At 41.6% G+C, this 11,750-nt stretch overlaps 1 protein-coding gene across 1 annotated transcript; it reads right to left on the bottom strand.

Annotated features, from left to right (window-relative positions):
* Nucleotides 1-6,794: 6,794 nt before the first annotated feature.
* LOC119579987 lies at nucleotides 6,795-8,576 on the bottom strand. The gene has a single exon (XM_037927830.1). It carries the CDS (start codon nucleotides 8,574-8,576, stop codon nucleotides 6,795-6,797), a length of 1,782 nt encoding a protein of 593 aa, XP_037783758.1.
* Nucleotides 8,577-11,750: the final 3,174 nt, after the last annotated feature.

Genomic DNA, 11,750 nt, shown 5'->3' with positions numbered 1-11,750 from the left:
ATTATCATTATTTTATACGAGTTTCCTTAGATCTGCTAATTAAAATCAAACACCGAGTCACTACCAGTGACCTAGGGTGATTGAAGTTTGAGGCAATGTAACATCAACGAAAACATGCAAAATATGCAGAACCAAAAATCAAAACATCCAGTCAAATCAATTCACGCACACAAAGAACACATCAGATTGATAATGCTCTTCTGAGAACATGTTCTGTGCTGTTTAAGACTATTTTTTGGATTTCTTCTAATTTTGGATTTCCTGGTATTTGCTCAAGAAACTTATCTGTACTTTTTTTTTTATAAGGCCAAGAGCTCCAATAACAACAGGCAAAGTTTTGGTTTTTAAATGCCACATTTTTCCACCTCTATTTCCAGGTCTTTATACTTTGATATCTTCTCGAACACTTTTGTTAGGACGTTTCTGTCTGAAGCGATGCTCATATCTATAAACAGGCAAGTGTTGTTTATTTTGTCCTTGATGACGATATCTGGACGATTTCCTGTTTTCAGGATTGACCTTACTCTTCGGATGCATTCTGTACGTATTTTTTTCTTCATCTATGATTGTTGTATCCCATTTCCTTCGTTTATTCCTAGATATTTATAGGTTTCTTCCTGATCCAATTCTTATATTACGGTATCAATACTTAACTTTATATTGTCAGATGTCACTAGTTTTTCTTGCTTAAAGGTTGCTTTAGCACACTTATCGAGACCAAACTTCATACCTATGTCATCACTGAAATATTTTACAGTTTTCAGCAACCTTTCCAATTCATTATTGTAAGCGACACGTGAGTTGGGAGCACCACTTCGCCAGATGTAAGCGAGTGGCCATCGCAAGCCACCAGAATATGAGTGACACGAGAGATTAGGAGCACCGCGTCACTAGATGTGAGCTAGACGAGAGATGGACTTGGGTGGGTGAGTGAAAAGGGGCTTAGCTTGCTGGTTTATTCTTGACGACAAATATGAGACCCCCCAAGAGACCCCCGTGTCCCCAGGTGGAGGACGAGGTGGTGGAGCTGGACCCTGTGCGGCTTGGGCCGTCTGCTGTGTGTCTCTGTGTGTCTCTGCCTTACGGACGTGTCCCTTTTATGCGGCGGTTCCCTTTGAGGACGGATGTTTGTTCCTGTGCGAAAAGAGAAAGCCGGCGACATCTGCGTCCTGCCCAAGGAGAAAGGCTGCGTGCTTGGACGGAGGTGTAAAGTGTACATCCGGTCTTGATACGTATTGTTGACATCGCTCGGCCACGCGCAAGGCTCGTCCTCGAGCCGACTGTAACGCTTGAAACGATGCAGTAGAGGGTCTGTTTGGTATCTACAGATGGTTCCTGGTGATCCGAGAGTCGCTAGGCCGTCGCGTGCCAGGTAGCGGGTGTGGCAGAGGTTTCGCACTGAGGTGCAACATTCAGTAGCGAGGAGGGTCATCGTCTTCAGAAGCTGAAATATAAGTGTACCAGGCCAGTAAAAGGGCTAAGGAGGAGGATGATAATGTGTTTTTCAATCGCCTTACTAAGTTGCAAGAATAATGAGAGCATAATAAGAACAATTTGTCACAAGAAGAGTAACGTGTCAAGTAAGGTATTAATTACTTGGATGTGTCAGGATTAGCGAGTTCAATAAGGTACCATCATATTGAAGAGAGAAAAGTTAATTGAATAAGAATTCCATATCTTTGGGGTAAATAGGCAAGTATATATGCTTCGAACACATAGGCAGCTGGGCCTGAACTTAATTCTAACAGTGCGCGTCTCGGCGCTTCAATCGTATGAGCATAAGTGTGCGGCGGGCGCAGGATTCCTTCGTTTACGGCCATGAGCCGGGCTTAAAATTAACTTGCGGTGAATGTAACCGAGTAAGCCTATATAAAGCATGGTGTCTCCAATGTGTTGCCATTATTTGCAACTGGAGATACTACCATCAGTACATATTCACCAAACCTTAAACTAAAGAAGCATAAACTCCAGCATTACTGAGGACAAGATATCGAACTTCGAGAGGACGTCGTAAAAGAGATTTGGGTTCAGTTATTAATCATAGGGATGGCACATAGTAAAATACGCAATCTTAGAGTGAATTCCGAGTAGAGTGGGCAGGTAGGTAAATAAAAGGATAGTTAGGTGATCGAAATCTACGTGTGAACGAGCGACAGATTAGCACGGCAAGTATGGAGAAACAGTGATATAAAGAACGATATAGTGTATACACAGAGTATAACAATACGCAAGAAGTAATGAAGTGATTATTAATAGGAATAACATATAAGAGAAAAAAATAGATAATTTCATTAATAAACATGAATAATATGATGAGAGCAGCCAAACATAACAATAATTAATTAAATTCGAAGGTACTCATTTGTTCTGAGAGAAATGATATATGCTAAATTGTGCGATCTGAGGATAAAAATTATAATAGACAGAAAAATACTAACACAATACATCAATTACGGGATGGTTAGGGCTGGGGAATGAGGTGTGAAGTGAGGGTGCGTGTCACTTAGGTTTGATCTCAGTGTGTGTGTTGAAAAAACAATGGTTGACAGGGAGGAGTTATGTAGTATAGAGTTAGTAGTGTGCGTTCGTAGAGTGGCGTGTACTTGAATTTGAAAGAAGGCAACTTGTATGCAAGGTGTGGGTGGGTATAGGGAGGGCAATAGTTACTCTGGCACTAATAGGTACACTTACATTTAATAGTAACGAGGAAGATTGTTGGTGCTGCATAGAACTGCTACAACCTGGCTGTGTTGACGAGGGTTCGCGAAGAATTAGCGAGGCAGGTGAGCCGGATTGGCGAGTGTGGCGGTATAGAGTGCGAGGGTACATCTTCAGCGACTTCGTCAGGAGGGTAGCACAGGCGTGAGTGGTCAGGAAGAAGTAGTAGGACAGACATGGTGCGGGTAGGCGTGATCGAAGAGGACTTGGTAGCGATGGTTGGGCGTTAAAAGAGGCGGGGAGGCACTTCGCGTGGATCGGCAACAGGCGTCGGCGAGGAGCGAGGTGGTAGGCGAATATGCGTCGGCGTTGTGAGGTTCTTGAACACCGCTGCCATCAGATGTAAGCGACACGTGAGTTGGGAGCACCACTTCGCCAGATGTAAGCGAGTGGCCACCGCAAGCCACCAGAATATGAGAGATTAGGAGCACCGCATCACTAGATGTGAGCGAGACGAGAGATGGACTTGGGTGGGTGAGTGAAAAGGGGCTTAGCTTGCTGGTTTATTCTTGACGACAGATATGAGACCCCCCAAGAGACCCCCGTGTCCCCGGGTGGAGGACGAGGTGGTGGAGCTGGACCCTGTGCGGCTTGGGCCGTCTGCTGTGTGTCTCTGTGTGTCTCTGCCTTACGGACGTGTCCTTTTATGCGGCGGTTCCCTTTGAGCCGGCGACATCTGCGTCCTGCCCAAGGAGAAGGGCTGCGTGCTTGGACGGAGGTGTAAAGTGTACATCCGGTCTTGCTACGTATTGTTGACAATTATCATTCTGAGTGTAAAGTTTCAAGTCATCCATATAGAATAAATGATTGATCTTCTTGTCCATGATCTTATATCCATACCCTGTGTTGTTAAGAAGCTGGGAGAGTGGGATAAGTGCCATACAGAATAAAAGCGCATGCTAATTTGGCATGCGCTTGAAGAAAGAGTATTAAGCCAAAAATTTGGGATCTGGTCATACCCAGGTGATTTCCATTTATGGGACTTTTTTAGTGCGTTTTGAATTTCTTCAGTGGTAATATTTTCCCATTTTTGTTCGGGAATATCCCTAGTGCTATTCTCAAAATCTCGTATCCATGCGTTTTCATTGTATTATTTCTCACTTTCACTATTCCTTAAATGCCATTTTTATAGGTGTCATCAGTATTATTATTATTATTATTATTATTGTTAATTATTATCATTATTATTATTATTATTATTATTATTACTATTATTTTTTATCATTATTATCGTTATTATTATTATTATTATTATTATTATTATTATATTATTATCATTATTATCATTATTATATATATATTGTCCAAGTTTCCTCTCTTTATATAAATCATTAATTTCACTTAATCAAGGTTTCTTAATTATTTCATTTATAATTTTCAGATATCATGAGCAAACCTTTTTGTCCTTTTATATATCCTCTGGGGAATAGATTGCTTCAGGGAGATAGAAAACTCATTGTCTATTTTCAATATATATTTTCCATATATATATATTCAAATTCAATCAATCAAAAATAAAACTTTGCACATATGTATATCAGAAGCTCGATGTAGTGCAGGCCTTAGTCCAGTCAGGGTCAAGCGGTCCGAGGTCATACAGCCGAGGTCATGCAGCCCGAAGAAGTACGGATCGGGATAATTAGGACCGAGACGACACAGCCCAGGGTAGAATGTGATGCTCTTGGAGTGAGTACGTGGTAGGGTCCCCAGTTCCTTTCCACGGAGAGTGCCGGTGTTACCTTTTTTAGGTAATCATTCCAGGGTAGAATAGCCCAGGGTAAATGTCCTAGGGTGGATAGCCACAACAATGCCGACAGGTTTCTTCCACTCATAAAATATGGAAGCTGCAATAAGAACCAGTGGAATAATGCACTAAATCACTGTCACTTCATAACATCAAGTTACTTCACTTGCTATCACTTATGTAATTAAGTTTTACACCATTTCAATTTCAAAAGTAGTAAAATAAATATATATAATTACTTACAATGTGTATCAGTGTGGAGTTCGGAGCCAAGTGGCTGACCATAAAACGGTGACCACCGACCATGGCTTCCTTCCAGGTTCGAAGCAGGCGAAACGGGTCGTCTGGGTAAACCAAATGGTTCGCTAACGCTCACAAGCACGCACGCACGCACTCACACTTCGCACACAAGATAGCAAATACATTTATAAGGGAAACCATCACCAAACCCTGTACAAAGCCCCCCCAGTTTGACTTAAAAATTATACAATTTTAAGTGAAAGTGGGGTTTCACTTATCTTACCATGTGATATATACAATCAAATTTACACTGAACATCGACTAAGGATGTCTGCACCAACATTATCTTGACCTTTGATATACTCTATCGTAAATGCATATGACTGGAGAGCCAGTGACCAACGCATAAGACGACCATTGCTATTTTTCATGTTTCTGATGTATGTTAATGGTTGTTGATCAGTTTGCAAGACAAACTCGCGGCCATACAGATAACACCAGAACTTTTTAATAGCCCAGACGATAGCTAAAGCTTCTCTCTCTATTACGGCATAACGACCTTCCGAGTCGGAGAGCTTTCTACTCGCGTAAGCGATTGGCATGAGGACACCGTCCACCTTTTGCAACAAAACCGCCCCAAGACCCGTGTCACTGGCGTCTGTTCTGAGATAAAAGATCTTCTCGTAGTCAGGCAGAGTTAAGATTGGAGCATTTATTAATAAGTATTTTAACTCGTCGATTCTTTTAACAAGATCAGGGGTTAAATTTAGCTTATTAGGAGAAAATTTCTTCAGAAGAGAGTTCAAAGGATGCACGAGGTCAGCCAAGTTCGGGATAAACTGGAAAAAGGAAAAAGAGTACCAAAGGAAACTACGTAGTTGTTTCTTAGTTTCCGGTATAGGCATATTCTTAATTGCGTTTACCTTATCTGGAAGGGTACTCAAGCCCTTTTCACCAAGATTAAATCCAAGATATTTGATATTGGGAAAAGCTATAAAACACTTGCTAGGCCCAGCAGTTAACCCATGCTCACGCAATCTTTCCAGAAGATTCCTTATATGAATCAAGTGATTATCAAAGGACGAGCTGTGCACCACTAAATTATCGAAGTAGCACTCTACATTCGTCAATCCTGCAGTAACTTTACGCATCAGTCTAATAAAACTAGCACACGCCGTGCGTAAGCCGAACGGAAGTTTCGTGAACTGCACAAGTCCATATTTGGGAGTAGCAAAAGCCGTGCATGGTTTTGCCTTTTCCGATAACGGAATTTGCCAATAACCTTTACAAAGATCTAATTCCTTAAAGTAAACGTCTCCCACAAAATTACCGAGCGCTTCATCCATCGTTGGCATCGGTTCTGCGTCGAAAACGCTCACATCATTCAGAGCCCTAAAATCTACGCAAAAGCGCCATGAATGATCGGCCTTTTTAGCTAGCACAACGGGTGAGCAATAGGAGATGTTGAAGGTTCGATAACGCCTAAAGATAGCATTTTATCCACTTCCTCATCGAAAGCTTTTCGGAGATGATGGGGAATAGGGTATGGCTTAGTATGGACCGGGACAACGGTTGTCAAATCAATATCATGTATGACCGTGCTGGTTACACCGGGTTTGTCTGAAAAGACGTCAGAGAATTCAGCTATTAGCTGTTTTAACTCTGCTGTCTGCTCACTCGACAGTTCAGGATTAAGATTTACTTTGCATTTACTAGCCTCGTACAACTCCGGGATATCGCAAGCAAAATTCTCGTTATCATGGGATGATGGAAGATCATCAACAACGCACACCTGACATACTTGCGCAGAAGAAACCTCATCACGCCTCACATATTTCTTTAGCATGTTTATGTGATACAATCTCTTCTTCGAATTAACATTTACCTCGTAATCTACGCCGTTATCGTGTTTCTTCACTACCGAATAAGGTCCCTTCCACTGCATAGTTAACTTGTTGTGAGATGTTGGTAACAAGACAAGTACTTCGTCGCCTTCGTTTTGTTTGCGTACTTTAGCACTTCTGTCAAAATAGGCTTTATACATCTTGCCAGAAACGTCAGCATGGGAGGAGGCCATTTGCGCTGATTCCTCTCAGCGGGATCGTAGGTCAAGCACGTACTGATAAGTGCTCTTAGTCTCCTCATTAATGTCATCTCTGGTCCATAGATCATGAAGAACAGACAATGGACCACGCACTTTGCGACCGTATAACAACTCAAATGGGCTGAATTTCAGAGTATCGTTAGGAACCTCGCGGTACGCGAATAGGACAGACGGAATGTAGCGATCCCAATCTTGTGGTCGTTCTCCGCAGAGTTTCTTAAGCATGGACTTTAACACTGCGTGAAATCGTTCTACAGTGCCGTTGCAGCAGGCATGGTATGGGCTCGTAAATAATGCTTTTATCGAGAGCAACCTGTTTATCTCCGCCATTAAATCGGATTTGAACCGAGTTCCGCGATCTGAGAGCATTTCTTTCGGTATTCCAACACGCGAAAAAATACTTAGCAAAGCCTCTGCTACAGTGACGGTATCTATATTCCGTAAGGGAACTGCTTCAGGGAATCTAGTGGCCATGTCAATGAGCGTCAGTATGTACTTGTGGCCTCTGCTCGACGCAGGTGTTATCGGCCCCACAAGATCGATTGCTACCCTGGCAAATGGCTCGCTTATAATCGGCATCTGAACCATGGGAGCCTTGCCTATTTTACCTTTAGAACTCATCTTCTGACACACGTGACACGAACGGCAGTAGCGTTTTATCTCCGCTCCCGCGCCTGGCCAAAAAAAATTATGAAAAATCTTATCCGCGGTTTTCCTGTGGGAAAAATGACCTGCAACAGGAGAATCATGAGCGGTTGAAAGGATCACATTTACAAATTTCCGAGGTACTACCAACTGTTTAACACCAACTTTATAGGCATGCTTGCTATTAACGCACACTCGGTGAATTAAGCCTTTCACGATTTCGTATTTTACTGAACGATTCTTTACATTTACTATAGATTTATTGTTGACTTTAGCTCTTATATTTTCGAGAGAAGAACATTTATTCTGAGCATTCATAAAATCATCCTTGGAAATCTTATCAAACTGAAAATCAGAAACTGTCAGTTCTGCTGGTTCGGCGTCTTCCTTTACTTTAGCGGATCTCGTGGCAGCTGCATTAACAACATCTGTGCGGTTAGACGAGTTTACCGATACATTACGTTTAGGGTTATTCACGGATGGTACTGTGACACCCGGAACCATACCCACGAGAACATCGGTGAAATTAATAGGAGCAGCAACAACGTTGAACCACCCACTCAAAAATTCGCTCTTTATAAGACAGCGCACAGTTGGAAAAGTTCGGCCCACTCCGAGGTAGTCGTACAGAGTGACCATTTTCCCTCGCCTCGCCGTGGCGGGGATCAGCGATTTTTTAACGATGATGGACGAACAGCCAGAATCAAAGAGCACATGCACGGGTTTATTATATAACATTCCCTCACACGTGATACTGTTGTTGGGAGAGAGGTCAGAGTCGAACACAAAGTTGACCCTCTGAGAGGACTTGCTTTTACCGGGCATTAAGTCGGGGCAAGAAGGACGTATATGACCTGGCTTGGAACAGTGGTGACACACGACCTTATCCCTAACGCCAGTTTTAGTACTGTTCCTTGTATCCGGATCTTCCTTGATAGGCATCTTACGGGTTTTGAAAGACTTGTGTGCACTACGAAATCTGTCGGCTGCTTGCGCCATGTCAAGAGTAGTTCCAAAGACTCGTTCCTTAAGAAAAACGCGAAGTTCAAAAGGACAATTGTTTAACATCTGGTCTTGAATCAAGAAGTCAAACAGCTCCCCGTAGTTCTTTGTGACGTCACTCATTGTTAGCCAGTTATCCAAATATCTAATCAGTCGGAGACATTAATTGCACGTACGTCTCGTTTTCACCAACCTTACTCTCCTTAAACTTCTTACGGTAGGAATCAACATCAACGTTATACCCTTTCAGTAACGCGTCTTTTAACAGCTCGTAATTTACTAGAACGTCATCCGGCAGACTTACGTATATCTTTAAGGCTTTGCCCCCCAACAGAGAACCTAAATAGACAAAAATTATGTGAATCCCATCCCTGTAAACAGGCTAGTTTCTCGAATCTGCGTAAGTAATCGTCTATGTCATCCTTACCGTCATCAAACTTAGGCATTTTCAATCCCGGATATGAACCTTCGACAGCGCTTTCATTGCGAGTGCTCGTCTCCGATTGCAACTGAGCAAGAGCTAACTCGTGGGCTCGCTGTTTGTCTGCCTCGCGCGACTTGTGCGCTCGCTGTTTCTCCCTCTCCTGGGCCTCTAACTCTTCCCTTTTTAAATCTCTCTCCTTTTGCCTTTCATCTCTTTCTCTTTGTATCTCTTCTCTTTCTATCCTTTGCTTGTATCTATTCTCCGCTTTCGCGACTAAAGTATTAATATCTGCGGCGGATAGACCCGCATCTTTAGCGCATTTAACAAGTTCAATTAGATCGACTGACATGATTGCGAATTTAAGTGTTCTTTTTTTTTTTTTTTTTTTTTTTAGCAATAAGCTAATTCTAAAACTTGTTAGAAACTCTTACACTGCAAGATAATTAATGTAAAAGCTTAGCACAACCGTTTACAAAAAAAACATCGCTTTACGTAATTACCGATTATACCTGCCGACTTAACGCGAGCAGTATAGATTGAATGAACAAGCACAGTTCACAAGCAATTACGAATAATCTGCGACAAAACATCGTTAACAGCAATGGCAGAATTATACAAAGGTTTACAATCCATCGCAGTTAATATATCGCGAACGGAGTTACTGTATTTCACAACGCCCGCGGGCACACCACAGTCTTCAATATTTACCAAGACTGTTCTCCCGAACGTATAACCAAGAAGCATTACAATACTTATCACTGAATGGTGATATACACCACAACAACGGTGAAAAGGAGGCACGATTGAATTAAAATTTACTCTTAATCCGCCCGCGTATGACGCAATGTTACGTATATCAAATATACAACTTACTGAGCAAGTCGTCACACTCCTTCACCACAACCATTCACACCACATCATTCCTCCATTTGGTTACCGACTCACCTTTATATGGCCAGCCACCTGCCCGGACACCACATTACAATCCGAGATGATACAAAAGTAAAGCATGAATAAAAGATATAATTAGCCCTTGTGCAATCTATCAGAGAATCCTACTCACTGCGCCACTTGTCCAAGGTTTCCTCTCTTTATATAAATCAGTAATTTCACTTAATGAAGGTTTCTTAATGATTTTATTTATAATTTTCAGATATCATGAGCAAACCTTTTTGTCCTTTTATATATCCTCTGAGGAAATTAAAGTTTATTGGTCATGTAATGAGAAGTAAAAGTATTGAGAAAAACTTGCTGACAGGGATGGTGATAGGAAACAGAGGAAGAGGCAAACCGAAGACAAGACTGAGCGACAATATCAAAGATATTTGCGGGCTGTCGATGGTATAAGTGGAAAGAAAAGCGTAAGATCGAGTTTAGTGGCGAAGGATGGTGGAGAGGTCCACGGCTGCTCAAGCATGAGCATACCGTTATTGATTGATATATCCTCTGGGGAATAGATTGCTTCAGGGAGATAGAAAACTCATAGTCTATTTTCAATATATATTTTCCATATATATATATATATATTCAAATGCAATCAATCAAAAATAAAACTTTGCACATATGTATATCAGAAGCTCGATGTAGTGCAGGCCTTAGTCCAGTCAGGGTCAAGCGGTCCGAGGTCATACAGCCGAGGTCATGCAGCCCGAAGAAGTACGGATCGGGATAATTAGGACCGAGACGACACAGCCCAGGGTAGAATAGCCCAGGGTAAATGTCCTAGGGTGGATAGCCACAACAATGCCGACAGGTTTCTTCCACTCATAAAATATGGGAGCTGCAATAAGAACCAGTGGAATAATGCACTAAATCACTGTCACTTCATAACATCAAGTTACTTCACTTGCTATCACTTATGTAATTAAGTTTTACACCATTTCAATTTCAAAAGTAGTAAAATAAATATATATAATTACTTACAATGTGTATCAGTGTGGAGTTCGGAGCCAAGTGGCTGACCATAAAATGGTGACCACCGACCATGGCTTCCTTCCAGGTTCGAAGCAGGCGAAACGGGTCGTCTGGGTAAACCAAATGGTTCGCTAACGCTCACAAGCACGCACGCACGCACACTTCGCACACAAGACAGCAAATACAAATATTTATAAGGGAAACCATCACCAAACCCTGTACAAAGCCCCCCCAGTTTGACTTAAAAAATATACAATTTTAAGTGAAAGTGGGGTTTCACTTATCTTACCATGTGATAAATACAATCAAATTTACACTGAACATCGACTAAGGATGTCTGCACCAACATTATCTTGACCTTTGATATACTCTATCGTAAATGTATATGACTGGAGAGCCAGTGACCAACGCATAAGACGACCATTGCTATTTTTCATGTTTCTGATGTATGTTAATGGTTGTTGATCAGTTTGCAAGACAAACTCGCGGCCATACAGATAACACCAGAACTTTTTAATAGCCCAGACGATAGCTAAAGCTTCTCTCTCTATTACGGCATAACGACCTTCCGAGTCGGAGAGCTTTCTACTCGCGTAAGCGATTGGCATGAGGACACCGTCCACCTTTTGCATCAAAACCGCCCCAAGACCCGTGTCACTGGCGTCTGTTCTGAGATAAAAGATCTTCGGGTCGTCTGGGTAAACCAAATGGTTCGCTAACGCTCACAAGCACGCACGCACGCACACTTCGCACACAAGACAGCAAATACAAATATTTATAAGGGAAACCTTCACCAAACCCTGTACATATATATACATATATATATATATACACACACACACATAATATATATATATATATATATATATATTATATAATATATATATTATAGTATATATATATTATCTATTATATAATATACTATATTATAAATAATATATATATATATATAATATATA

Source organism: Penaeus monodon, chromosome 13, assembly GCF_015228065.2.
Source record: "Penaeus monodon isolate SGIC_2016 chromosome 13, NSTDA_Pmon_1, whole genome shotgun sequence".
In the NCBI taxonomy this organism is placed as follows: Eukaryota; Metazoa; Arthropoda; class Malacostraca; order Decapoda; family Penaeidae; genus Penaeus; species Penaeus monodon.
This window is presented reverse-complemented; position numbering and strand designations above follow the sequence as displayed.

Excerpts from the sequence above, each read along its gene's own strand:
- LOC119579987 (XM_037927830.1), bottom strand. The coding sequence starts at position 8,576 with ATGAGTGACGTCACAAAGAACTACGGGGAGCTGTTTGACTTCTTGATT.